Below are 24,343 nucleotides of genomic sequence, written 5' to 3' on the forward strand. Positions count from 1 at the left end.
GGGGGGGGGGGGGGGGGGGGGGGGGCTGTTGATGTCCCAGGTCAGATGTTAATCCCAGACATTTGGACGAGTCACCACCCAGCAGTCATGAAGACAAAGTTCCCTTAAGACAGTTCGTCACCTCAACAGCATTTTGCATTTAAATTTGTGTCAGTTATATGCATGAAATATTTGCCAACCTGGAAACCACAAGCAGCAAAAACAACTGGCTGCAATTGTCTGTCTTTTCCTGAGGATTTGCCAAATTGTGCGTACAAGGGCGGCTTTTCTTTCAAGGCAACTTATTGTTGTTGTAATCTCAACTCTGTAGGTAATTGGTTCATCATGTTTCCTCCTCAGATACATGTATGTCAACAGGTATTTTGATGCTAAACAGGTGAGAGAAATTAGTTTGAACACAGAGGGATTTTTCTCCAAAAACAATCCCAAATCTGAAGTTCATGGCTCATTTCTCTTGTTGCATCAGTTATTATTGTCGTCTTTCTACACTATGAAAATGAGGAATTTTTTTGGGTGTGAGAACATGCACTGTAATTTAGAGTAAACTCTTCTGATTGCAATGTGTACATGTTCATAAGTAACACAAACCCCAGCAGCCCAAACTTGTTAATGAGCGTGTTTACATGTGCTGATGTAGAAATAAACTCGAAGCAAAGGGCGAGGTAGAGATTCATTTCATTTTATAAATTATCTTGTCGAGAAAAACTTGCTATAAATTCATAGCTCAATTCAAAGAGACATGGTTTTCAACAAACTTCTTGACCCCATTTCTTACACCAGTAGACCCAGGAAGGCGATGATGTGCAAAAATGTTTGAACACTCTTTGCTTTATTAGGGGAAAAAAAAAAAAAGGATATGTTGAAGTTCTTGGCCGATGGAGGACAGTATGTGAGAAAACCCAGTGAATATAGTGTGTTCTCCCTGGACAGGAGAACACACTATATTCACTGGACTATTCACTGAGTCTGCCTCTGTGAAATATGGCAGAGGCAGACTCATGGCTTCAGGCCCGACCACATCTCTGTGTTTACCAGCCATGTTTTCTTTAACATCAGTGGAATGAGCAGACGCTCGGGCGGCTGTAGGTGTCAGCAACACCTGTACATACACACATGTATATGTATGAGCATACGTGCACTGGAACCTGTATTCTCTATAGGGCTTCATACTGCATTTAACTATCATAATTATTGTTTCTCTGTTTGGAGAGCGTTCATGTGTTGAAAAGAACCACCAAGCGTGAATTTGCTCTGTCGCTGTTTGAGCAGGAACTGGTTATTTTACATAGGATCAAGTTTTGTGTTTAGATAGCATTTATCAAGCAGAGCGAGCATTAGCAGTAGCAGCAGGATTTACTTGTGATGCTTTGAGAAATTAGCCTCTGGCTAGTTAGCTAGCCAAAACATACAGTTACAGTCACTCAGATAACTTGAGCAAACTCAAGCAGGAACGCTGTATTTTAGAGTTGACCTACAGCTACACAAGAATAATGCTATTTTCCTTACCTATTTTTATATTTTATATTTAAAAACATCCCTGTTTTATAACTGCTTATCATCTGTAGCATCATGAGCTTATTTTTTTGTTGCATCACTATTTGTGCACAACCAGTTTTAGCTTGGATAAAGCCACTGTATATTCAGTCATTCCAGCTGGATGCTCCATGTCCTGAGGACAAGGAACTCGTGCATCATGTCTATATTCTCATCACGTAACAAACAAGAGCAGAGCCAGCCTCCCGAAACAACTTGGTCTACTCTTTAGGGCTCGGTAGATTTAATTTTTCATTTTTGAGGTGAAATATATAACATTTTTAGTGAAGTGAATTGGTGAGGATCAGAAGAGGGGCAGAGCTGGAATGCATCTAATCCTTTGTTGCTCATTGAAACCAGCTGCTGCTCACCCACGTTAATCACCTGCACATCTGAGTTTGATCTCACAGATCACCAAAAAACAAAAGGTATACATCCCCCTGTCAGTCCAAACCTCTGTATAGCACTGCCTGTCTCATGCTTAAGGCAAAAATCTCTCTAATTTCTCTGTGAAATATTTCCTCCTCCTATATGATCACATTCAGATGGTATCATTTAAGTCTTATTCGAATCTTGTGTGTGCACTGTGGCCACACGGGAGGAATCCACTCAAAAGTCATGTGTACAAACACGCAAAAAAGAAATGTGAGTCTTCAGTTTTGTCATGCACACCCTCAAAAATGCCATAACATCCCTGTTAGTCAACTTAAAAGACATACAGGTAGAAGAGGTGAAGAAAAGGACAGTGTCTACCTACTTTAGTACAATCTGTGCACAGAAAATGACATTTTCAGGGATGAGGTGGATGTTCTTTGGATGAACCAGGCATCAGATGTGGAAAGTAGCTGGAAAGTTGAACAAGGCTTAAATGCCAGGCAGTGTCCATAAAAATAAAGACACATATGAGTCATCGATTTAATGCAAGTACCTCAGTTAAGACTAATTTTAAACTCATCTCTTATAAAGTATAAATAAAGTGCAAATACAGTATAAATACTACAGTCTTCCACTCGCCAAAATAAAATGCTCATGTTTAGGATTTTTCCGCCTTATTTTTCCCTCTCAGCTGCAGCCGTGTGCAGGATGAATGAACAATATCTGGCTGCTGTTACTGAGTCCTCCCCTGACTGACGGTTCCATTACGCTTGGGCTCCTTATATTTTCTCTTTAAATTCCAAAGAAAATGCTAACGCAGTACGAAGGCTTAACATCATAATTACCATGAAAAGAGCAGCCCAGTCTCTCCGAAACATGCAATCGATTCTATCATCACCCAGGATTACATACAGCGAGTCAGGGACGGCCAGTTCAGAGGTCAAACTTTCGGCATTTTACAGTTGTAAAAAAAAAAAAAAAACATTGGAATTCTGCAGTTGAAGCCAGGAACACCTGTAAGGACGATTGCACCTGGTGACAATAATTACATCCACACTGATGCAGTAAATCTGAAGATAAATGGGATTTAAAATGCAACTTGACAACACTGACATTTCTCACTGCTTGGCACACGCTCTGATCCGGCAGCTTAAACACCTATGAGCCCAACCAGGTTTCTATAAAGGAAACAAGAATGGAAAGGAAACGTTAGAGTACAGCTATTATACATTTTAAAGCAAAATGTTTTCTTTTAAAAAAAAAAAAACCTTTTAAAGTGGAATTTTGGCTGTTGTTTTATTTAGTTTGGTTCCACTGGCATGCCTTCCATACTGAAAATACAAAGTCGTTAACATAGTTTCATATATGACAACTTCCACAATCCCCTGAAGGTATGCTCTTTTTGTGCATCTTAATCAGAACATTTTAATTGAGATGTAAACAAACTGTGACAACTGTCATTTATTTCAGTCAGACTGATGCACATGTCAGGAAAAACAGCATAACTACGACAGAGATTTGTATGACAGTCCGTGGAAACTGTGATGCTTTTTAAGACACTCAAAAGGCCCGACTGTCGAACTAAAAACATTTAAGGTACAAGGTTTTCACCAATCCTTTAATGCCATTTTTGGTCGTAATGCGCAGCCCATTTTATTCATGTATGCCTTTGTAGCCTGGATCAAAACCTTTTTCTCTTGATGCATAATAAATGAATATATGGCTCTGTTTTGCCTCAGTCTATACATTATTCTGGGTCTAAATCCTTTTTGAAGCTCATCTTTCACTTAAAAAAAAAAAGCAGCTTGACCTTGTAGCTCATGGGTCCTGCCAATCATTCTCAGACTGAATAGTGGAGCTCTTGCTTGTTTTCAGTAGCGTGGCTGCCCCCTTTGTTAACACTGCGTTTGGATTTCAGCTTAAAAAACAGCAGAAGCACTTTTTGTTTTCCCTGTTGACCTGGTATAGAGACACACGCGTGCACACACACACACACACACACACACACACACACACACACACACACACACACACACAAGCAGACACGGCCATCGCACCACCCTCAGAGATGGAGTGTGACCTCAGAACCTGGCAACACGCCCCCGGCTTTGTGAAGAAGCTTCGTGGTCCTGCAGACCCCTGCTCTTAAACCTGCGGGCCGGGGAGTCCGTGTCAGTCATAGGGTGAGACGGGTGAGGCGAGCAGAAGTGAAAGGCAAATAAAGGGAGGGAGATTGACACGTCAACTTCTTGCAATACTTTTAGACTGTTGAGTATAGTACCTGCTTTTTTTCTGACATGGCTACACACTGCATGTTTCTCCAGCTTCCTGTATACTTCTAATCAGCGCAGTTGCACTAGTTTCAAGAAATGCTTATCTTTTCCCCTCTGTCACCGATCTATATTGACACAGACAGCAGGCAATGGCTGATGATGATACCCACCAGGCGACCACTCCACTTTGGGAAGGCCTCGAGTGCTTCTCAGTACCTCAGTTGATATCTCTTTGCTCCTCAACTGACCCCAGACATCATATTTTCTGTCTCAGTTCTCTGTGCAAATACAGATAAAGCTGGACTCTGAGAGCGGTGGGAAATGTTTTGACCAGTTCCACTCACTCACGTCTGAGAACAGCTAACAAAGAAGCCAGGAACATGACGACAGGAGAAAATGTATTACTGAGGCTGATTACAATCTGCTGGCAACAATGAATAAAACATTGGAAATGCTGATTGAGAGTAATAGTAGTTCTGGTTAATATAATACAAATTGCATGATGGTGGTGGTGGTGGTAGTTACCAGGACATGATGTTTACAGGAGCCAGCTGATAATTAGATGACCCCAATCATTCAAAGACAAGTTGAGGATTGATCTCCATATAAACCCACACAGCCCCTGTGTTCATTCTCCTCACACAGTTTTTATCACTGTTGTCTGTGGGTTAATAGACACCTACAGTGGGTCAGAGGTGCAGCTAGGAATCCTGGCCTCCGTGATAAGAAACATTTTAAAATATGAGCGGTAGAAAACACTGCTTATCTAGAGTAAGGTGAACTCTCTGGGGCTCCATTCCAGCTTCCTCTCACTCTATTTAACATTTCTGAGCGTTACTTGGTTTCTTGTGCTTTATTCTACACCACTTGGCTTTTATGTCCTGTCATCAAATCTCCTCTCTAAATCAATTTAGGATGCGAATCCAGGATTGCGATATCTTGTATCAAAGAAAGATTTTAGTTTGTGGTTCCCCCAAAAAGATTAATATCACAATCTGAATAAATGTCCTGGTGCGTTTGTCTAAACTAAATCTCTGAATATCTTTCAGCAGTGAGTGCAGTCTATTACAACCACAAACAGCGTCGCTTCACAACATGGAAATCCCCTGTGGGGGGAAAAAAAAAAAAAAATCTCCATCTTTCAGACTCAAAGCCCAGGACTGCAAACAGATGTGTTTTTCTTTTTGTTCGCTGGTGCGTTTTGATGTCAGCTGGGGCAGCTCAGTCTGCTTTCTCACAGCCGTCAGCTACAGAGCGATGACGATCTGGTATCTCACTGACTCATACCAGCGAAATCTCAGGCTGGACCCCTTTTTAATCTGCAGCCACCCACAGGCTGAAATCCCTCGTTCTCACCCCCTTCTCTCTCACTGTTTTCTTTGCATAGAAACACCAGTCTTGTTGCTCTTTGTATCCTTGTCTCTCTCATCACAAAGAGCAAAGTCTTTTCACTGTGTTTACATCCAAATACACAGACTACTATGGAGATGTTAGCACACTCACCTAAAAGTGTGGGTGTAGAGGGGGTGTGGAGGAATCTTGGCAACCACAAAATGTATTTTCTCGCTGAAGATTTTTGCCAAACACAAACATCCATTAAAGAAATGTGAGCTTTTCCCTCATACTCATACTTATAAATGGATTTTTTTTCACTTTTTGTTTCAGTTGTCATGTGGAAACTTCTAGTTTATATACAACTAATTTGCACAGGCAAATATATTTTGGAGGAATTGTAATTGCTGCCTGTATTACATTGACCGTGTCTTTGTTGCACGGGGCTGTTTGGATCAGGCTACTAAAAAAATCTTAGTTAAGGTTTGCTTAGGGAAAGATTGAAGATTAGAGAGCATTGTGAGTGTTTGACACATGATCTCTGGGCGGTACAGATAAAAGACGCTGCAGCATCATCACAGAGATTGATGAAACTGAAAGTTAAGACTTCACAGATGCTCAAACATAAGACAGATAAGTGCTGGGTTTGCATCAGACTAAACCAGCTGTGCTTGAAAGTATGAATGCAAATGGAAACACAAACATTGTCTCCTCTAATGTGCAAATTTCTTTGTTGAAAGCTTTTTTTTATTTATTTATTTATTTATTTATTTAACCAAAACAGACCTCCAGCACCTCCCCTGACTCAGAGAAACACTGACTAAACAGGACACCTGTGAGGCAAAGTGAACACCTGGATGCATTTCCTTCTATGTTGTGTTATGGAGACTTCCTACTAAAATAAACTTAATATTGCCAGAAGCACTTAATGTTGGAGCAATAAATCCAAAGTTAAACATGACAAATGAACTCCAGCCTTTCTCTGAAGAGGAGGAGCCTCTGAAAAAGCAGACAGGACACTTAGGATAAAAAAAACAAACAATAGTCAGGCATTTTGAGGTGAGGGAGAAATTAAGATTATTTAAGCATATCAGGATATAGCCTAATGTAAATCTGTGCATGTTGTAAATAAAGGGACCATATATGTTTTTCTTTTTTTTTTTTTCTTAATGTGATTCTTTTTGGATCCTTGAAAGTTCAGCCCACATTTTGTACAAATAAATACAATTCCTGAGAGAACTTAATGAATTTAAAACTGGGTAGCAAAGATCAACTGTTTCAGTACCCAGAAATCCTATAAATTCATATAAGGAGCCCCGCCCCCATCAGTGTCAAGGGGGATGGGACACGTTTTTCTTTTGACAAACACGCAACATAACATTGTTGGGAGGAATGTCACCTGACAACGCCACTGGTCAGTGTGCGAGGTCAGCGAAGTGAGGACGGCTTATCACCAATGCCGCCTCTCTAACAGCAACACTCGCAGGTCATGATGGCTGTTATCTGTCTGAGCTGTCAGAGACAAGGTCTGAGCACATCTTTATCTGTCCTCCCCTCTACCACACTGGCTCCTGCAGCTAGACTGGTGGGTGTTTTTTCTGTGTTTGTGAGTGTGTGTGTGTTTGTTCAAGGCAGATTCCATTTGGCACCATTACACAATGCTCTTGAGTCCAGACATTGTGGCAGATGATTTAGTGATGGCATAATCACAAACGGAGGTGTGCAACGTCACCACAGCCCTAATCACAAAGATGATGAATCAGTTGGGGAGTTTGAATGGGGGTGAGAAAATGTTTAGCCCATTCTCCATTTACTCAAAATTTTATTTATTCATCAATTTTTTAAAATCCAAGCAAACCAAATGTGCAGGAGCAGCTCAACAGTGTAGATTTTGGTGATCTACAATTACATCTTGTTGCTCTGTTTGTTGCATCAGACTGTGGGCTCACCTTTAGGGCCAGGTTGAACTAGTTCGGACAGTGTGTTTTTCTAGCAGCATCAGAAAGCAAAAGTGTTTTATAGCTGTTCCGACTGGGCCCCAGTTGAAGGTTGGGTGAAAGGATGGCTTTCAGAGAAGGGCAACTACTGAAGTCATTCAGATGTGGGGATAATGGCGACATCTTTTCAGACGGTATATCTTGGAAGTTATTCATAGTGTGCGCCTGTTTGTAAAGAAAGAAAAAGAGAACTTGTGAATTTCGAATTGTTAACCCTGCTCACTTTCTCACCTCTGCACACCTAAAGTAAGGGTGAAAGTGAATGATTTGTTTTGGAAAGTGACCGAAATTGTCGGACGCAGCCCCATTTATAATTTCAACATCAGAATGTTGTGGGGTAACGTGCTTTCCAAAGCTGTTCCACCATACGAGAAGCACTTAAAGTTAAAGTCTATTAGCCCACAGGGACAAGTTGAGCAGCTTCTAAATCCTCACGGGGCTAGAACTTTGTGATTTAAAGGATCCATCTAAGGTGGTTCGGGACTCTCCTCAGGATGCCTTCTAGATGCCTGGGAAAAACGCGTACATTGGAAAATGGATGGTTGAGTTTTATTCAGTTCAGTTAATATATGTGGACTTTAAAACAATGTCTGACCAAATGAAATATATGTATGGCTATTTTACCAATAATACATTATAGGATTTTTGAAATGTAAAAAAATATTGGCATTTACAAGTTAATGCTTGTCACAGTGTGGTTTAGTGGATTAGTTTGACTCAAATAGGTTGAACTTTTTTAACTAGAGAATGACAAACATTCCTCTAACTCCAGTGATAGAGAGAGGTTTTGGTTTGAGCTGTTTGAATATTTCCTTTGATCCAAGATGATTTATTTTTCCTGCTACACTTAAAAAGAGAGATTGGTCTTGATGTTGCAGCTCCTGTGGCATCTCTCCCCCCATAGATCAAGGCCACACTTGCTTTAAAGGACTGGGGAAGTGAGAGAAAGCACACCAGTGAGGAGGAGCAGCAGGAACAGGGGGAGGAGGACTTAACTGGAGTGTGTTAATTTGTATCTGGGGTTGTGATGTCTGAGGGGAGGGCTGGATCAGAAAGCGGTGGTCCATAGAGAGACGCAAGGAGTCGGGTTTCAGCTTTGCGAGGGCCCCTTGAGTCCCCACGCACTGAAGCTGCCTTTGTTTGACCGGGAACCAGAGAGAGAGAGAGAGAGAGGGAGGGAGAGAGACTGAGCAAGGAAGAGGAGGAGAGTGAGAGGATTTTAGTTTGGAGTAAGTGAGAGAGAGAGGCAGAGTGGGGTCCATCTCTCTCTCGCTCTATCACTCTCATTCATGACCAGGGCAAGTTTACTGTGTGTTTAATCTCACCATCACTGAAGATGTCTCCACGGTAAATGAAAGGCTCAGTGTTTTTATGTGAAGAAGTTGTTTCAAGTTCACTTCTAGTCAGTTCTCTCACTCTTCAGTTCTGTTTTTTGTGCAGCATTCCTCCCTGGTTCTTTGGATTATTTCTACTAGTCCTCCGGTTCTGCTGCCGTCACTCCTCTGCCTATCAGCTGCTGGACGGTATGTGCACTCTCTGTCTGTTGATTGCATGCTGCAGGGCAAAAAGGTTTTTTTTTTGTTTTTTTTTCTCTTCTGCTGTTGGTGAACTTTCTGCTGGCTCATTGACTTCTCATCTGCTGAATATGAATGATGAAACTGTTGCGCTCTGATCCTGCAGTGTTGCACTGACACATAGCAGGGTACGACTCTGTGAAGGATGCTGAAATATTACATCAACACTAGTGTGGTCTTATTAGGACAGGTCATTTGAATACCATAGTGACACTTTGGGATATTTGATGTTATAGTAATAAAATAGTGATTTTGTATCTTAGAGAATATTCAGAAAGGCAAACCAAGTTCATTATTTACTAAATACTGAGTAGCACAGACACATTTTAAGTTATTATAGTTGTAGTTTTTCTTTTTTTTCACTGCAAGTCATCTTGTCTCTTTACTCACATGTGGATGATGAATAAAGTGCCTATATTACAAAGGTCCTGGGAAAGTGTTCAGGGGTTTTGAGTCTGAGTTTTCAACACATGAAATATTTGCATTAAACTCTCCCATTTGATAAGATCATATATCCCATGGGATGCTTAATGTAAATACTGGAGGGAGGCTGGTAACTGTGTGTAGAGTTTGGAAACTTTGCAATGCAAACTCTTGGGAGCCACTGCTTGTAGATTAGCGTCACAACATGCAGTGAATAAGGCAGATACCTGCTAGCTCCTGTGCTGTTATATGATGGTTTCAATTATATTTTGACTGAGATGTTATTCAGACCCTCTGTGTTGTGCTCTGCTGTCTCTGCACACTGTTTTCACAGCTTAAATGTAGATTATTTTCCATGATTAATGGATCAATCAGGACACTTCAACATGTTCCCAATTAGCGCAGAAAGAGCTGCAGATTTTCTTTTCCATTGCAATTGGAAACAGGCAAAACCTCACATCATGCATATTAACAGACAGGCCCTGCAGTCAGTAGCAGTGCATGATTAAGGTGGTGAAGATGATGCTACTGGTATTTGAATGTGTGTGTTGGGGGGTCAGGTCAAACATGAAGGTCATTGTCTTGGAGCTTCAGTTTATTAGTTTTCATCCTGGCCTTCAGACAGACAGGCAATATACCATCACTGCTTCCGTCAGTGTGCTGGAATCCAGTTTGGCATTTGCAGCTATGAGTGAGTGTGTGTATTTGTGTGTGGATATCTTGACCTATGATCACCACCACATGGACCTCCCATGTCACAAAAGCTGCATTGTCTGAGTGCAGTCAAATAATTAAGGGGTTTCTTTAGCTAATGTGGCCCCATGATGCTTAATTGTCTGGCATTTTGAATTAAACACCACTTTGGTCACACTGTTTTTGCCACAAGCCAGTGGCCACTTTGCAATAAAATCTTGTCCCTAATTATCATATGACATGAAATATGATCTTGCAGGATTGAGTTCTGACTCAAAAGAAGTTGTAGAAATGGATGTTTGCAACCCAGAACTTGACAATGGATATGTGGTGAGGTGGGTGGAGCAGGGTTGCTGTCTGACTAAAGAAAAGTTTTTGAAGTGTGATTTCATGGTCCACTTTCCTCTGCTGTAGATCCTACAGAGGCTGGATGAGCAAGAGGCTCCACTCTCAGGCTGTTTGTGCTTTTGCCATATTCATAATCGTCTGCCATGATTCACTTTTTCAAGAGGGGGAAAAAAAATGTGTGCACACATGCCGGCTCACTTGCCAGAGAGAGAGCACCAGGGACAAATATTTCCAGGCTGCATGCTGTAAATATTCTTGAAAACAGAGCTGTCTCCGTGGCAACGTTCACATTTCTGTGCACGATTTGAAATAACGGTCATGTAATAAGTTTCCTTAGTGTGAAGTGCTGCGTGCTGCTTCTCTCAGTTCTTCTGCAACCACCTAAAAGCATCAGGTCACACCAGTAACAGACACAGCTAAGAAACTCCATGCACTGGCACATCGGTGTTCTATGCAAAAGCCTTTGATCATAGGTTTATGGACACATTAGCTGGTAGTGCATGAATGGATGAATTAACAACTTAATAAGAACATTAATGTTCTGATTAATCAAGAAAATAATGTACAAGGTGAAAGACAGTAAAATAGGCAGAAGAAGGAATGGGGCAGATGAATGAGTTAATTGGTCAATATATTAGTGAGTGAATGAATGAATGTAAGTCAATGACTAAATTAATTAATGAATTACTTTTAGATCAATTACCTAATTAAAGGAAGAAAGGTTGACTTCTAATTACAAAATGAATACATGCATGGATGTATGAGTGAACCAATCAGTGACTGAGTGAGTGAATGAATAAGATGAATGGATTAAAGGTTAAGGAATGAAGTACATGAATGAATGAATGAATGAATGCAAGACTGAGTGCATCTGCAAACAATGAACAAATGCATGGATAGAGTATCAACAGAACAATTAATGAATGAATGAATGAGCAGATGAATGGATTATTGGCAAAATTATTGAGTAAATAAATGAGCAAATGAATGTAGAGACAACTTCACACATACATAGACGTAACGAGTAATGAATGAATTGGGCAATTAATCAGTTGTTATGTAAGCAGATGAATAGGTGAATAAATTGGTGAATGAATGAATATCTACGCTAATTTAAACAAGCTGTTCAAAACTGCGTAAACAAAGTTATTAAGGGTCCTGACATCAACAATGGTCGTGGTGTTTTCATTCTATAGAGAATCATAAAGTCACAGCCTCTGGGAATTAGCTGCTTTAGATTTTCACTAATGAGCAAACACATCAACAAACACAGCACTTAATATGACATCGTCAGCCTGGGGTTATTAGGTGAATCTGCACTTACACTGACATTGTCGATTGTGCATACACACACACACACACACACACACACACACACACACACACACACACACACACACACACACACACACTTGAACACGCATGCATATGCCTATATGCCACACCCACAAGAACACACACACACAAACATGTTGTTCTCCATCTGCCATCCACATGGTAATTATTCAAAAAAAAAAACACACAACAATGTTTGTAATTAGCTGAATGGAATGACTTGAATGCCTTGGACACAGTTGGCTATTAGGGATAATGGATAAGATGATGTGGCTGGTGATGTGACTCTGCGTGAATGTGGTTATGAAGACTACATTGTGGGTTAATTAAGATGAGGACAAGAATGACAAGGAGAATGACGAAGGTGATTATGATGCAAGTCCTTAGAGGTCAGTAAAATGTGTGAAGGGTGTTGGTGAAAACTTGTCAGATGCTATATTACAAACGGGGTGGACTATGACTTCATCAGATTTATAAATGACACACTTTCGTCTTACAGTTGAAGATGTTTTGAATCCGAGCATTTTCAGTCTTATGTCATACAGTATACAGACTTCAGCTTCATTCAAACAAATTCATCCCAAAACAAAAGATACCATTTGGTCAGACTCATTGTTTTCTTCTTTTTATCTTTCATTTGTTCAGGCAAGGTCAACTGAACATTTGTTTGCTTTTTCTATGGGGCTGTAGAATCATGATCCTCCTGTCACAAATAATCCAACTGTAATAACTTTGTGATGAACCAGAAATTCAGTGCAGGATAGGATGACTCTTTGTATACAGATAAAAACTCAATTGCACTCTTATTTCTCACACTTGTTCTCCACCAATATAAACCATGTTGAAAGCTTTACCAAAGCACAGTCAACTTATTTTCTAAGTACAGAAGAGTTCATGTAATGTTAAAACCTTTTCAAAATATTTCTACTTCAGAATCAAACCATAAACTTAAACCCCTGAGTCATCCAGCTGTGAATGAAGAATAACTACTGTAGTGGTCAGTCTTATGAACCATGAATAGCTCGAGTTATTATGAGTCATCGAGTAATGACGCACTTATTGAGATGATGTATCATTAAGTGGTACAGGTTCACTTAACAAGTTAAAATGAATATTCATTTGACTGTGGCTGCAAAATTGAGTGTTATCAAACAGTTTACAGAGATTTCATATGAAAGATTGTCTTCGGCAGGATTCTGATTTCTGAGCGTGAAGAGGGTTTCTTTCCTGATGCATTAGAAAAACAAAGAGACAGCAAATACCTTGTAACAGGGAGGGAAAGACGGAAGCTCCATTATAAATAATGGTAAATATGGGTAGTTGAAGAACTTTATTCCAAGAAATAGCATCAGTAACACCTGTAGACTCGCTCTTGATGATAGTTTTGTCAACAGAAGTAAGATGACATTGAGTGTAAGGAAGTAATGTGTAAATTCTTCCATGACCATTTGGTCCTGGTTCTGATTCTAATGAGATCCTGTTCTGGCTTCAGTTTGATGTGGGTCATCTGGACTGCAGCCCTGCACAGAGGTAACACGTCAGGTTTTGATTAGATGTGTAATTTCAGCTCGAGCACAGTGAGGTCCTTGGTCCTGTCCAACAATGATTTCATGAATGAGTAAGAAAAAACATGCACAGCGCTGGAGACTTTTAAAGTCTCTGACATTTTCCTATAAATTAATGTCCAGTTAGTTTCCATCCACCACATGATATAACACACAAGTGAGTTCACTGATGTGCATTTTATTAATTTACATTTTTTTCTTTCCTGTCTGTAATCCACATTAATGAGCCCTGAGCACCAGAGCTGTCACCAAATAAAAACCAACCAGAAGACATCATGATGACTACTACTACATGTTAGACAAGGCAAAGTGGCCAGATGTTTCTTTGACTATACACATGTGTGTTTAAACTCTGCCTGTACGTGGGCTGTATGAGTCTGCACAGAGTGGAGATGGCTTTCCCTGCTACATTGTGAGGTAATTATATAAATAATGTCTACACTTGGGACAGTGTGAATGGCAGATGTAATAAACTGTTGGATGCAAAACCATGACAAATCAATTTTACAATGATTTTTGTTTTTGCTGTTTTCTTGTACAGTGAATTTCAGTGTTTGGCTCAAGCACAATTGAGCAAGATACATGAGTATATTTGGACTGGTCACACCTTTTGCTTTTATAAAATCAAGGACATTCTCTCTAACATTGAAGAGCTTGGTCAAAGACCCACCATTTTATCCAAAATTAATATCGATTAACCCGTTCTTTCCATCATCAAAGTGCCTGGAATATGCAGTTGCAGATATTTAAGTTGCTAGCAGCTGGTTAGCTTAGCTTAGCATGAGGCCTGGAAACAGTAGGCATATGGCTAGCTTGGCTCTGATGATAGGTCAAATAAAAATTTGCAAGTTATTTCTCATTTTTATTAATCTATACGAAAGCTGCTTTTGTTGGAAGCTAGCTGTCTCCCCCTGGCTCCAGTTTTAATGCTAAGCTAATTGGCTGCTGGCTACAATCATATTTCCCCAAATTCTGAACTATGTCTAAAATTTCAAAAGAATATTTCTCTGCCATTTTCTGAAATGAATAGTTTCCATTCTGAGGCTTTGAAATATCAAATGAATTTCATCCCTATCATTTCACTGACACATGATATTAATGTGTTTTAGTGCCTGGGACGTTGACACAAGCCCTTGTGGCGGTTTCATACTTTCATGTGTCAGCAGGCTCAAACTGATTCAAGATGTACTGCAGGTCGTGTGTGTTGCACATGCTTTTGTATCCCACATTATTCCTGTTTACTTCCACCAACTGCCAAATTTGTTCCAATATGACAGCTCTTATCTTCATCTGGCTCCTAATTGATTTATTTGACTAAAAATTAATGCAGTTTGTTGTTTTTGTGACTGGCCATGTGACCTTTTTTAACTCTTTGGTGAAGAGTTATTCATAGACTCATGAGAATGTTTGAATAGGAAACAATAGACAATGTAAAACCAGTAAAAGGATCACTGTCAGATTTTATAAGTGACCACTCTGCTGACATAACACTGGAAGCTGCTTCATAGTCTCTGAGACTCGATGGTTGCATCTGCAAATAATCTAAAGCAAACTCATAACTAAAAGCATGTGCATTATTCTGGACTGTAAACAGGAATGGCTAAATTTGTCCAGGACAAAACAAGCCACTATTTAGAGACGTGGACACCGTGTGAGCACAGACGCTGTTAGATGAGATAGATGACTGTTCAAAGCGTGAGACCGGAGGACAAACGCAGGATGTGTTAAGTATAGGAAGGAGTCTGTGTGGGAGGGTAAAGGTGTGACGCCAAATGACACTTTGAGCTTCGCCTTGTGCAGCTTTTTTATAATTTATTGTCGTCTGCCCTCTTTTAGTAAAACCTCACAATTGGATGTTTAAGGTCTTTGTAAACAGATTAGCGGAAGAACCTGAATACTGTTTGATCCTAAATAACAACATCTGATGTATTAATACATTTGAATTCCTGAGTTAACTTATCTGTGTTTAACTCAACCTTATCTGAACATCAGTCATCACTCACTGAAATCAAAGCCTCGACCATCAAAGAGCTTTTAGACCAAATCCTGCAGCCATGAACACTGGTTGGTCCTGGTTTTTTTTTCGTTTTTCTTTCTTTCCAAGAGTTTTCAGTACAAAAAGTGATACATATATCTATATGTGTGTTTTTTATTGTAAATTTGCCCTTCATATATAGATTGTGATATAATGAACCCATGGGCATGGACGTCTTAAAACTCCAACCTTACTGACCTTGGTGACCACGCAGTTGCAGAGTTTTGGACTCGGGATTGCTTCTTTCTTGTGAATAAATGTTTGAGCTATTCCTTCAGTGTGTGTGCGGACGTTATGACATTATATTCACTTTGCAATGAGAACTCTTAAGTCACTTCACACAGAGGCTAGAAAGTTCTAGACCAGCTGGAACAAAGTGGAAAAGGGAATGAGAAACGCTTTCTGTGCCCTCGACATCCATTAATGAAGTGCCTTTGACCCAGGCTCCTAACAGAGCTGTTCAGTGGCTTCTAAATGTGACGCAGGGTGAATAGAAAGTTCCTCTCTGTAGCTGAGGTTTGGAATATTACAGCACATACACATGGTTACAGCTGTAAAGGCCATGGTTGAGACTGAGCCACAGTACATCCTGTGTGCTATGAGAAGATTTTACTGAATAAAATATGACACTTATGAGTCCTCCTGCATTCCTGTAGGCAATAGCACGCATATAGGTTGCTGTCGGGAGGGGGGGGCTTTGAGGCGCATCAGTTTACGATAATGTAAATTGGTATGAATTGGCATGTTTATTTTTCTGGGAGCGGCTGGCTTCCTGGCTTTTTTGCAAAACATGGAATCTCTAACAGTCTGGAAAGTGTCTGTCAGGGCGGAAAGATAGAGCAGAAACAAGCAGGTGTCTGTTCAGCTGTGTGGAGACCACAGAGGGCAAGGGAGGGAGGGAGGGAGTGAGAGAGAGAGAGAGGGCATGTCCTGTCATACAGCAACGGAGCATCTGAGTTTCTGATGAGGTCATGGAGTGTAGAGTGTGTGTGTGGCTCCAAAACATGCAGGCATGTAAGAAAGTGGATTTCACTGTCCCTAATTTATGTTAATCCTTGTTGAATTAAAATGTGCTTATTACATGAAAAAGTAATTGTTTTCCCAGAAGAATGAGTGTACAGTGATTTCTGTGTGTTTTGTCTGTTTGTGGAGGAGGAGGATGGGGGCTCTTCTCTCTCCTTTTTCCCTTTTCACTCTGAAATATCACATTTACCCTCCTGTGCACTCTGATCTCTGCTTGTTTGATTGGTCAGGATGTTGGTATTGAAGATGAGGGTGTTTTGCTCTCAGCTTGGCTATTAGCTAATCTTATGCAAATAGTTGAACAGTTAAACTTTTATTCTGTAGGATCAAGACAATGGTGTCTGCATACTTTTGGCCACATTGTGCAAGCGCCTGCAGATGATCTAGATGATTATCCTAGATGTTGCTCATTAGTAAATATAAAACCACAATGTCTCTTTAAATAAAACTGGGTGGAAATAACATCTGTTCTCCCACCAGAGAATCTTCCAAAAGGTTACCTGAGGTCACAGCTCAGGCAGTGTCACTGTTATGTTGTCTCAACCTTGAACCTTTTTTCATGCCTCTGCTTTGTCTCCTGTCTAGCTGACAGATTACTGCTGGTCATCAGCAAACAAAAACAGACTTCAAAGACAGTCTGTGTTTTTGGGACTTTAAACTTCTCATCGCTGATACTTGACCTTTTTGTCTTTTTCGTCCTGTTTTTGCCATTGGAACATGTTTGTCTGGTCTGAGGACCACCTGTTTGATTCCCATTGGAATAATCAGGTGCTTGAATTATGGACCACTTTCTCAATGTAATTGCAGAGGGATGGGTGTTTTCCTTTGGCAGCTCGAAGCACAAGAAAGCGGGAGATCGATAAGCAGAGAGCTGGAAAGTGAGGGAACGACTGACACGTTCCCAGAGGAGCTGATTGTTTCCCAGTGGGAGGTGGGATTAGTGGAGGTGTTGATGGTTGTGTGTGTGTGTGTGCGCGTGTGCGTGCGCTCAGCTGGGCTGCAGCTGCGTTGTTTCTGAGCACACTGTCGACTCGCTTCCTAAAAAATCCCAACACAAATCTAATTCATGGTTTGGTCTCAATTTACTTTACTGTTTTACCACCGCTGATGAATAAACATCAACAAGCATCTGTCTTTCTCTCCATCTCCTCTTAATTCACCTCTTTTTCTACTTATTTTTCTTTTTGGTCCTTCGTCAGTCTCCCTCCTCATCATGTTGTTTCTCTACTTATCTTAGAAAGCTGTTCTTTCACTTTCTTTGCTTATAACCACCCACAGTTTTGAAAAAGCAACGTGCTGTTTACTCTGCTGCAGGAAAATGTGAAAATCAGAAAGTCAATTTCTCACCTTGGTCTGCGGTTCATGATTTGGTGTTGTTTTTCTGTTTGCTTCTCATTAACAGCACTAGTGCTTGTGTTTGCACATGAAGTAGACTTCTTTGACTTTGACTCCAAAACCATCAACATGTGGCACTTTTCCACAAAAAAAACAAGAAAGAAACCCGGTGGTAGTAAATCTGCTTCCCTTTTATTAGATCAGACTGTATTACTGTTACTGTTCTCTTGCAGTTTAAGAGCATATGCGACCAAAGATTTGCAGCAGTATTGACAGCTTTTTTTTTTAGTAGTACCATAGTTACTGCTGCAAAATGGGCTTCGCTGCTGTGGTGTGCATGAAAATGTTGTGGGCTGGTAAAGCTGGATTCATGAGGGCTGCTAACATAACTTCAAGTTTGTGCGGTCACAGAAATGAAGTCAAAACATCTAGTGACTGGTTTCTTCACTTCCTAAAGCGATGTTTGCAGCAGTGGGCTTGTCATAGATTGGATTTGTGTCATATGGCTCTGGTTGATATGTGTTGGAAGTTGGAATGTGTTTTTCTGGTAACAGCATCAGAACGTCATGATGTGTCTTAAGTTACTGAGTTTTCTGTTATTATACTTGTCAGTGGTTTACAATTTATTTGAAAAAAAGAGATTAAAATGGTCAAAACAGTTTTTATGAAATCCCCAGTGGGATAAATATCCATCCAAAAATATTTTAATGTTGAAGTGTTGGTGTGTTTCATGTCTCTGCACTCATCCTGAATCTGAAACACTTAAAATAGCCAAAGATGTGATTTCTTTCTTCGTATGTGGTCTCACAACAAAAGGGGTTTGAGGGGAAAAAAACAGATGAATTCTGTCATAACAGAAAGATAACTGATAAGAAATGTGTCCTCATCTAAAAAGGAAAAGTTCTTTTGAGCCTTTTACTTGATAAATAAAGTTGATATTTGGAAGCTGCTCAATTTAAAACAAGAACCAGGTTTGTGTACCAAAGCTGACAAGCAAAACAGTGCAGCAGTAATCAACCATGTTGATTACTTTCACATCGATTTATTTAACCTCAAAGCTCTTTGTGGATTATTCTCACAAACTTTCTGCTGCTTAATGTTGAGTCAGGCAATAGAACTGGGGAAAGATCATTACACTGGCATTGTTCTCTCAAACACTTGTTGATTGTGTTCCTCTTTTTAAAGCTTTGCCATCTGACAGATTCGAGTTAGAAATCATTAGTTAGAAAGTGCATGTGGAAGTAAACAGGTCTTTTAAAAAAGTGTTTCTTTTCATCATTGATTCCAAACATTTTCCCCCAAGAAACCAGTTCAGAATTTATAAAAACCTTTGAATAAAGGCAACATGACATTGAACAATCAGTCTTAAGTGTAAACTGTGGACCTCTGTAAATCCATTCTTAAAAAATGTCCTGAAGCTTTTTAGGTTGCAGAAACAATTTTTGATTTCGTAATGGCTCAGACCAAAACCTTCACATATTATTCTAAGTGACCTGAGTGAGTGCAGAGATCTTTTCCTCCTCTTCAGGCCTGGGTTGAACAATGCTGTCATCAGTGCGTCCCTCAGGTAACATCCGACATCCCAGTCTGGTGCTCAGGCCCCGAAAACTTTCAGCAGCCTCTTTTGAGCAGAGTGAAGACAAAAACAGATCAACTTTCCCACACGTGAGAGCAAATTCAACACCTATTTAACCTCTGAAACCAGTCCTGATGTTTTCATTAGACTTCATCTGAAACCTCTGGTTAGTATATGTTTAATTGTTTGAATCAACAAGAAAAAAAAGTAAGATGGTCACTTTATTGGAATAAAGACATCCGTTATCTAATTTGGGCCAAACAGACATAGTTGTTTTGTTTTGTGTGGCACTCAAGCTTCCAGCTTCTTTTACCAAAGTGTGGAGAAAAACAGATCTGGTCTCCAACCTCCCACAGACAGTAGAGCAAAGGTCAGTCCTTATTTAACCCAAAACAAAACCCATTTCCTTGCTGTTTCAGCAGCTCCTGTCAAAATCAGTCAACAAGCCCGAATCATGGCAGCACTGTCAGACTGTGGAATTTAGGCACAGAGGCTATTACATAGGAAAATAGAAAAACGGTTTCTGTCAAGATTCGAGCTGTTTTCACTGGATTGAAACGACAATCAGCCGAATTCTTCTGTGTATTTAACAGAAGTGGTCATAGTCATCAACAGCGTCATCATCAACAATAGCCGTGATGTTTTACTCGTATATATTAAGAACTGAATGAAGCTTGCAGGATGGGGAAGCTGAAAGCAGTGGTTTTAATGGAAAATCATGGCGGTTAGAGGCATGTATCTGGCAAACAGGACCTCAAATTAACTGCAGCGAAACAGTGAAAATGTGGTAAATTTTGTCGGTGGTTCATCTGGCAACTAGTGCCCTCTCTGTTACACAGTTGATTCCGTTATATTGTATTTTTTAATTCATTGCAGCTGTGCAGTTTGCTTTTTGGCATCTGATTTGTAAAATCTGATGCGCCTTCCATTGATGTAGGTATGGAGTGATTCCAAAATCTTGAATGCACTGATATTATACTGCATTGATCAAAGCTTTTATAGATGTATGGTCTTGTTCTGGACTAGATCAAGAGCAAACAACACAGTTTTCCAAAGTCCTTGCTCTTTCCATTTGAACAGGGCACTCTGCAGCCCCTCGTCGGCAAACTTTCACAGCTGAGTCAAACCTGGCAACGTGGCCAAGGGGAAGAGAACCAGTTTAATGTGATGTTGTGGTTACCTGCAGAGATTTCTGCCCATTTAGCAGGCAACCCCTGGATTCCGTCCCACTGGCAGCAGATACCAAACATGAACTCTGGCACAATTTCCTCTCAGCAAATAACACCAACTGGGAAATCAGTTTGTTTTTGATGCGTTATTGAGCATAACCCGACTGTGAACACTCGTGGCGAGATCTCTAAATGCTGGCAGAAGTTTTATCTTTTGTTTTGATATTTTCCTTCTTGTGAAACACAGCAGAGCAGGACGTGTAAGCTGATATGTTTCTGAGGGTGGATTGGAGTTCAGTTAATTTCACTTTGAGAGGAATTGGTTCACTGTTGAAGTGTGACAGTTTTCCTTGAAGATTTTTTTGAACAATAATTTTCAAACGCATTAAAACACAGGATCTGTGGTGAAGAAAAGTAAAGATATAGAGAGTTATGTGTAAAAACTTGTTAACTCTGTAAGACTTTGTTGTTGCTTCGTGTTATATTGGCCAGCTGGAAACGTCACAACATAGCATAGCATAGCACTTAGCAGTAAACTCTAACAGTTTCCTTTCATTAATGTTTTTCCTCCTCTAACTCCTGAAGACATGTTTTTGATGGCAGGATTTTAAACCTGACAGTTCACCCCGGCTCCATCCTCACTGTTTTCATACAAGATGAAGTCTGCTGAGTGGCTTCAAGGCCTCCCCTGTGAAGTTTCCAACAGATGATGCAACGCACATGTAATGGTCTGGAACAAGAAGAGTGCGACAGGCAGTATCATCATCATCATCATCATTATTATTGTTATTACCGCCTTGGCTAGTCTTGTAACCCCCGGAGCTCTGAAGTGAAGGGCTGCATGGTGTTCGTCAGGGTTATGACTGAGGTCTTTAAGTTTATGATGGGGAAGGATTGTGGTTTCAGAGACATGTTTCTTCCATGTTCGTTCAGCAGCAGCAGACCACCACCACTTAAAAACCTGTCTGGAAAATATATGCACCCAAAGGATATTGTAGTCTACAGTATGGATTACTTTCTCTGATGTTCTCAGCAGTTAGAAACACATTGCAGAAAGTAAACTTCACTTTGGTCTGTTAAATCTCCAAGGATGTATAAATGAAGTTGCTGTGCACCCAAGTTTGAAACTATAGCCAACCACAGTGTTCAAATGCTGTATAATGGGTTCTTATAAAGAGCCATTTCCATGTGAAAATAGATACTGACATTTATGGAACCATTACAGAATTAGCTCCCATCCTTTTGCTAACTGCTACACAGAATTCTGGGAAAGATATTGAGAGCAGGAGTAAGATGTTAGACTTCATTGGGATCAGCTTATATTTATGCAGATGGCTGCTATTTCATATCGGTTCATCTTCACCGTGCTACTTCCGTGAATTGGCAAAGAAACATAATGAAGCCTTTCACCTTTCGACAATATGCAGGTCCTGAAAAACACTGTGGAAGACCGGGGAGTAAAGGCCAGAGACTGACTGCTGGGATTAGGAATGTCAACAACCAAGGCGTCCACAGTGACATGGAGGACATGTAAATGTCACAGCAGACAAAGAAAGGCAAAGAAAAATTCTGACATGCTAGTTTTGTCTCTTAGAATAGGTTCCACCAGGACTTTACCGAATAAAACAGTTTTTTCTACTTCTCATTTTCATTTCTAGTGTGTTGGATTTGAACATTCTTGAGCTCATATTTTCTGGTTTAAGGTGAAAATTAAGAAAACAGGTCTGAAAGTCTAAAGTTCAGACAGTGCCAGTAGTTTTTAAAGATGGAATTAGGAAAGAAGTTCCAATGTACATGTTACAGGGATAAAGTAGTTGACCCTGATTCTTATAGTCTCTGTAGTTTGATAGCTGCCTCATCAGGTCAGACTCTGTAGAGATGAGCATTCATCTGACAGAGAGAAACATGCAAAGACATTATCATGTTTAGATTAAAACATCCCAGAATAATCAGTATAATCAGACAGAAGCAGAGTCTTGATTACGTCTTACCGCTCAGGACATGTGGCTGTCCATCCTAAACTATCCCAACAGGTGTTTTGGTTTTTCCAGCATTTGTTAGCAATTTGTATGCGTTGTCAGTACAAGGCCGAGAGCGCTGGAACCAATTTCCTCAGAGAAATCATACTTATATACACTAAATCTGGTAAACTGTTTAATGGAGGTGTTTAGAAACAGTTTGAATTGGAGCAGAAATGCACTTGTGATTGTTTAGCGCAACAGCTAACAACAAACCAAACAAAGTCGACAACTTCATCTCATTAATATCTCTATCTAAAACCACCAGTCTTTGCCATTTTCAGCTCATGATGAATCACCACAGAAAGTTTGATGCTGATATTTTGTGTGTGCTGACGAGATTGTCACGCTGTCAGTTTATCTCTTGGATGCGGAAACTGACTCCAGGTCAGATGTTGGGGATGAAAGAGGCTGTCCGGGTGCCAGCAGGTACTTGTTGAGGATTTTTATGGAGGCTAACAGCTATGTGCAATCTCCTCTGTTAGAGGGAGACTGTTAGCAAGGACAGAGGCCAGCTTCTAAATCTGGAAAGCTTTACACCCGTGCAGTAACTCACACATTTATATACACACACACACACACACACACACACACACACACACACACACACACACACACACACACACACACACATATATATATATACATCTTCAGAGCAGCTGAACTGACGGACAGTCGCTTCTGGATAAAGTTACCTCAACAATGGCTCTGTAAATCAAACTGCTCGTTCTGCAGAACACCAAGACTATTCATTAGAAGAGAGAGGGGACAGGTTTTGTTGGTGTGTGTGTTTCCAGGAGTAAAGAATTGACTGCGTCTTTTTTTTCTGAACTTTTTATTCAATGAAAGACATTGAATTTCACTGGTTAGTAGTTGAAAAGTTGGTCATTAGTGAAAGACTCAGGCCCTACTGAAGTAGCTGATACTGTAGCTTCATGTTCATTACTGTTAATAGTGCGCCCGTGCTTTGTTTTAGCATTGATCTGCTTCATATTAAGTCACCTCAGACTGACTGACTGCAACTATAGTCTTCAGCACTTGGGGCTATTGCTTCTTTTGTCAGTAGATGCAGCGCTCATTCTTATCATCTCTCTTTGCTGTACTTTAAATAAAGAAGAGGCGGCACTCACAAGGAAAACCTCACTGGCTTCTTTCCATGTCTGCCACTCACTTTCAAATTTATGCTCAACAGGATGGAGCAGCAGGCGTTAGAGCCAGTAACAACAAAATAACTTTTACTCCTTTTTGTTTCATCTCTGCTATAAAAGTTTCAAACTGTTGAAGTCAAGAGAAGTGAAGACCTTTCTATAGTTTTTCCGTGTGTTGGGCCAACACTGATGGCATTACATCAAAACCTGTCATCAAGCTAAACACAAAACAAGCTTTCATTGACAAGTTGATGCTATGGAGACGCACAAGTCAGTGATGTTCTCAGTGGAGCAATACACACACAACTGAGAATATGGCAAATGAAAACATGTTGGAAGCTACGAGGCTTGACTGTAAAAACAGGACTGATGTGTCCGTGGTGCAGAGCAGCAGATGGAGCAGAGACTGGCTTGTGGGGCTCCTGAGGAGCTGGAGCGTTACAGTGCATATTAGAAGTAAATGCACTGTAGGGATCTTGGTCATGAAGCTGAGAAATGAACACACAGCCGCTTGTCTGTTGTTTTTACGTGTTTGTTTTAATTGAAATCAGAATTTGTAATTTTCTTCACACTCAGTCAAGACCAGAGGCG

At 40.3% G+C, this 24,343-nt stretch overlaps 1 protein-coding gene across 5 annotated transcripts in view; it reads left to right on the plus strand.

Annotated features, from left to right (window-relative positions):
• Positions 1-8,664: 8,664 nt before the first annotated feature.
• The window catches only part of LOC111645754 (collagen alpha-1(XV) chain-like), a 54,064-nt gene continuing 38,385 nt past the window's right edge, over positions 8,665-24,343 (plus strand). The window contains exons 1-2 of one of the 5 annotated variants that reach the window (XM_087170679.1): positions 8,665-8,857; positions 8,951-9,033. In XM_087170679.1, coding sequence (XP_087026805.1) covers positions 8,847-8,857; positions 8,951-9,033 — 94 coding nt within the window. In that variant the 5' untranslated portion in view covers positions 8,665-8,846. The remainder of the gene's footprint in view (positions 8,858-8,950; positions 9,034-24,343) is intronic. The other 4 variants (XM_087170677.1, XM_087170678.1, XM_023395053.2 and 1 more) reach the window with 4 other exon arrangements.

The sequence above is a fragment of the Seriola lalandi genome, unplaced genomic scaffold (genome assembly GCF_002814215.2).
Source record: "Seriola lalandi dorsalis isolate HSWRI2012SDOR001 ecotype SW California unplaced genomic scaffold, Sedor1 jcf7180002054956, whole genome shotgun sequence".
NCBI classification, from domain to species: Eukaryota; Metazoa; Chordata; class Actinopteri; order Carangiformes; family Carangidae; genus Seriola; species Seriola lalandi.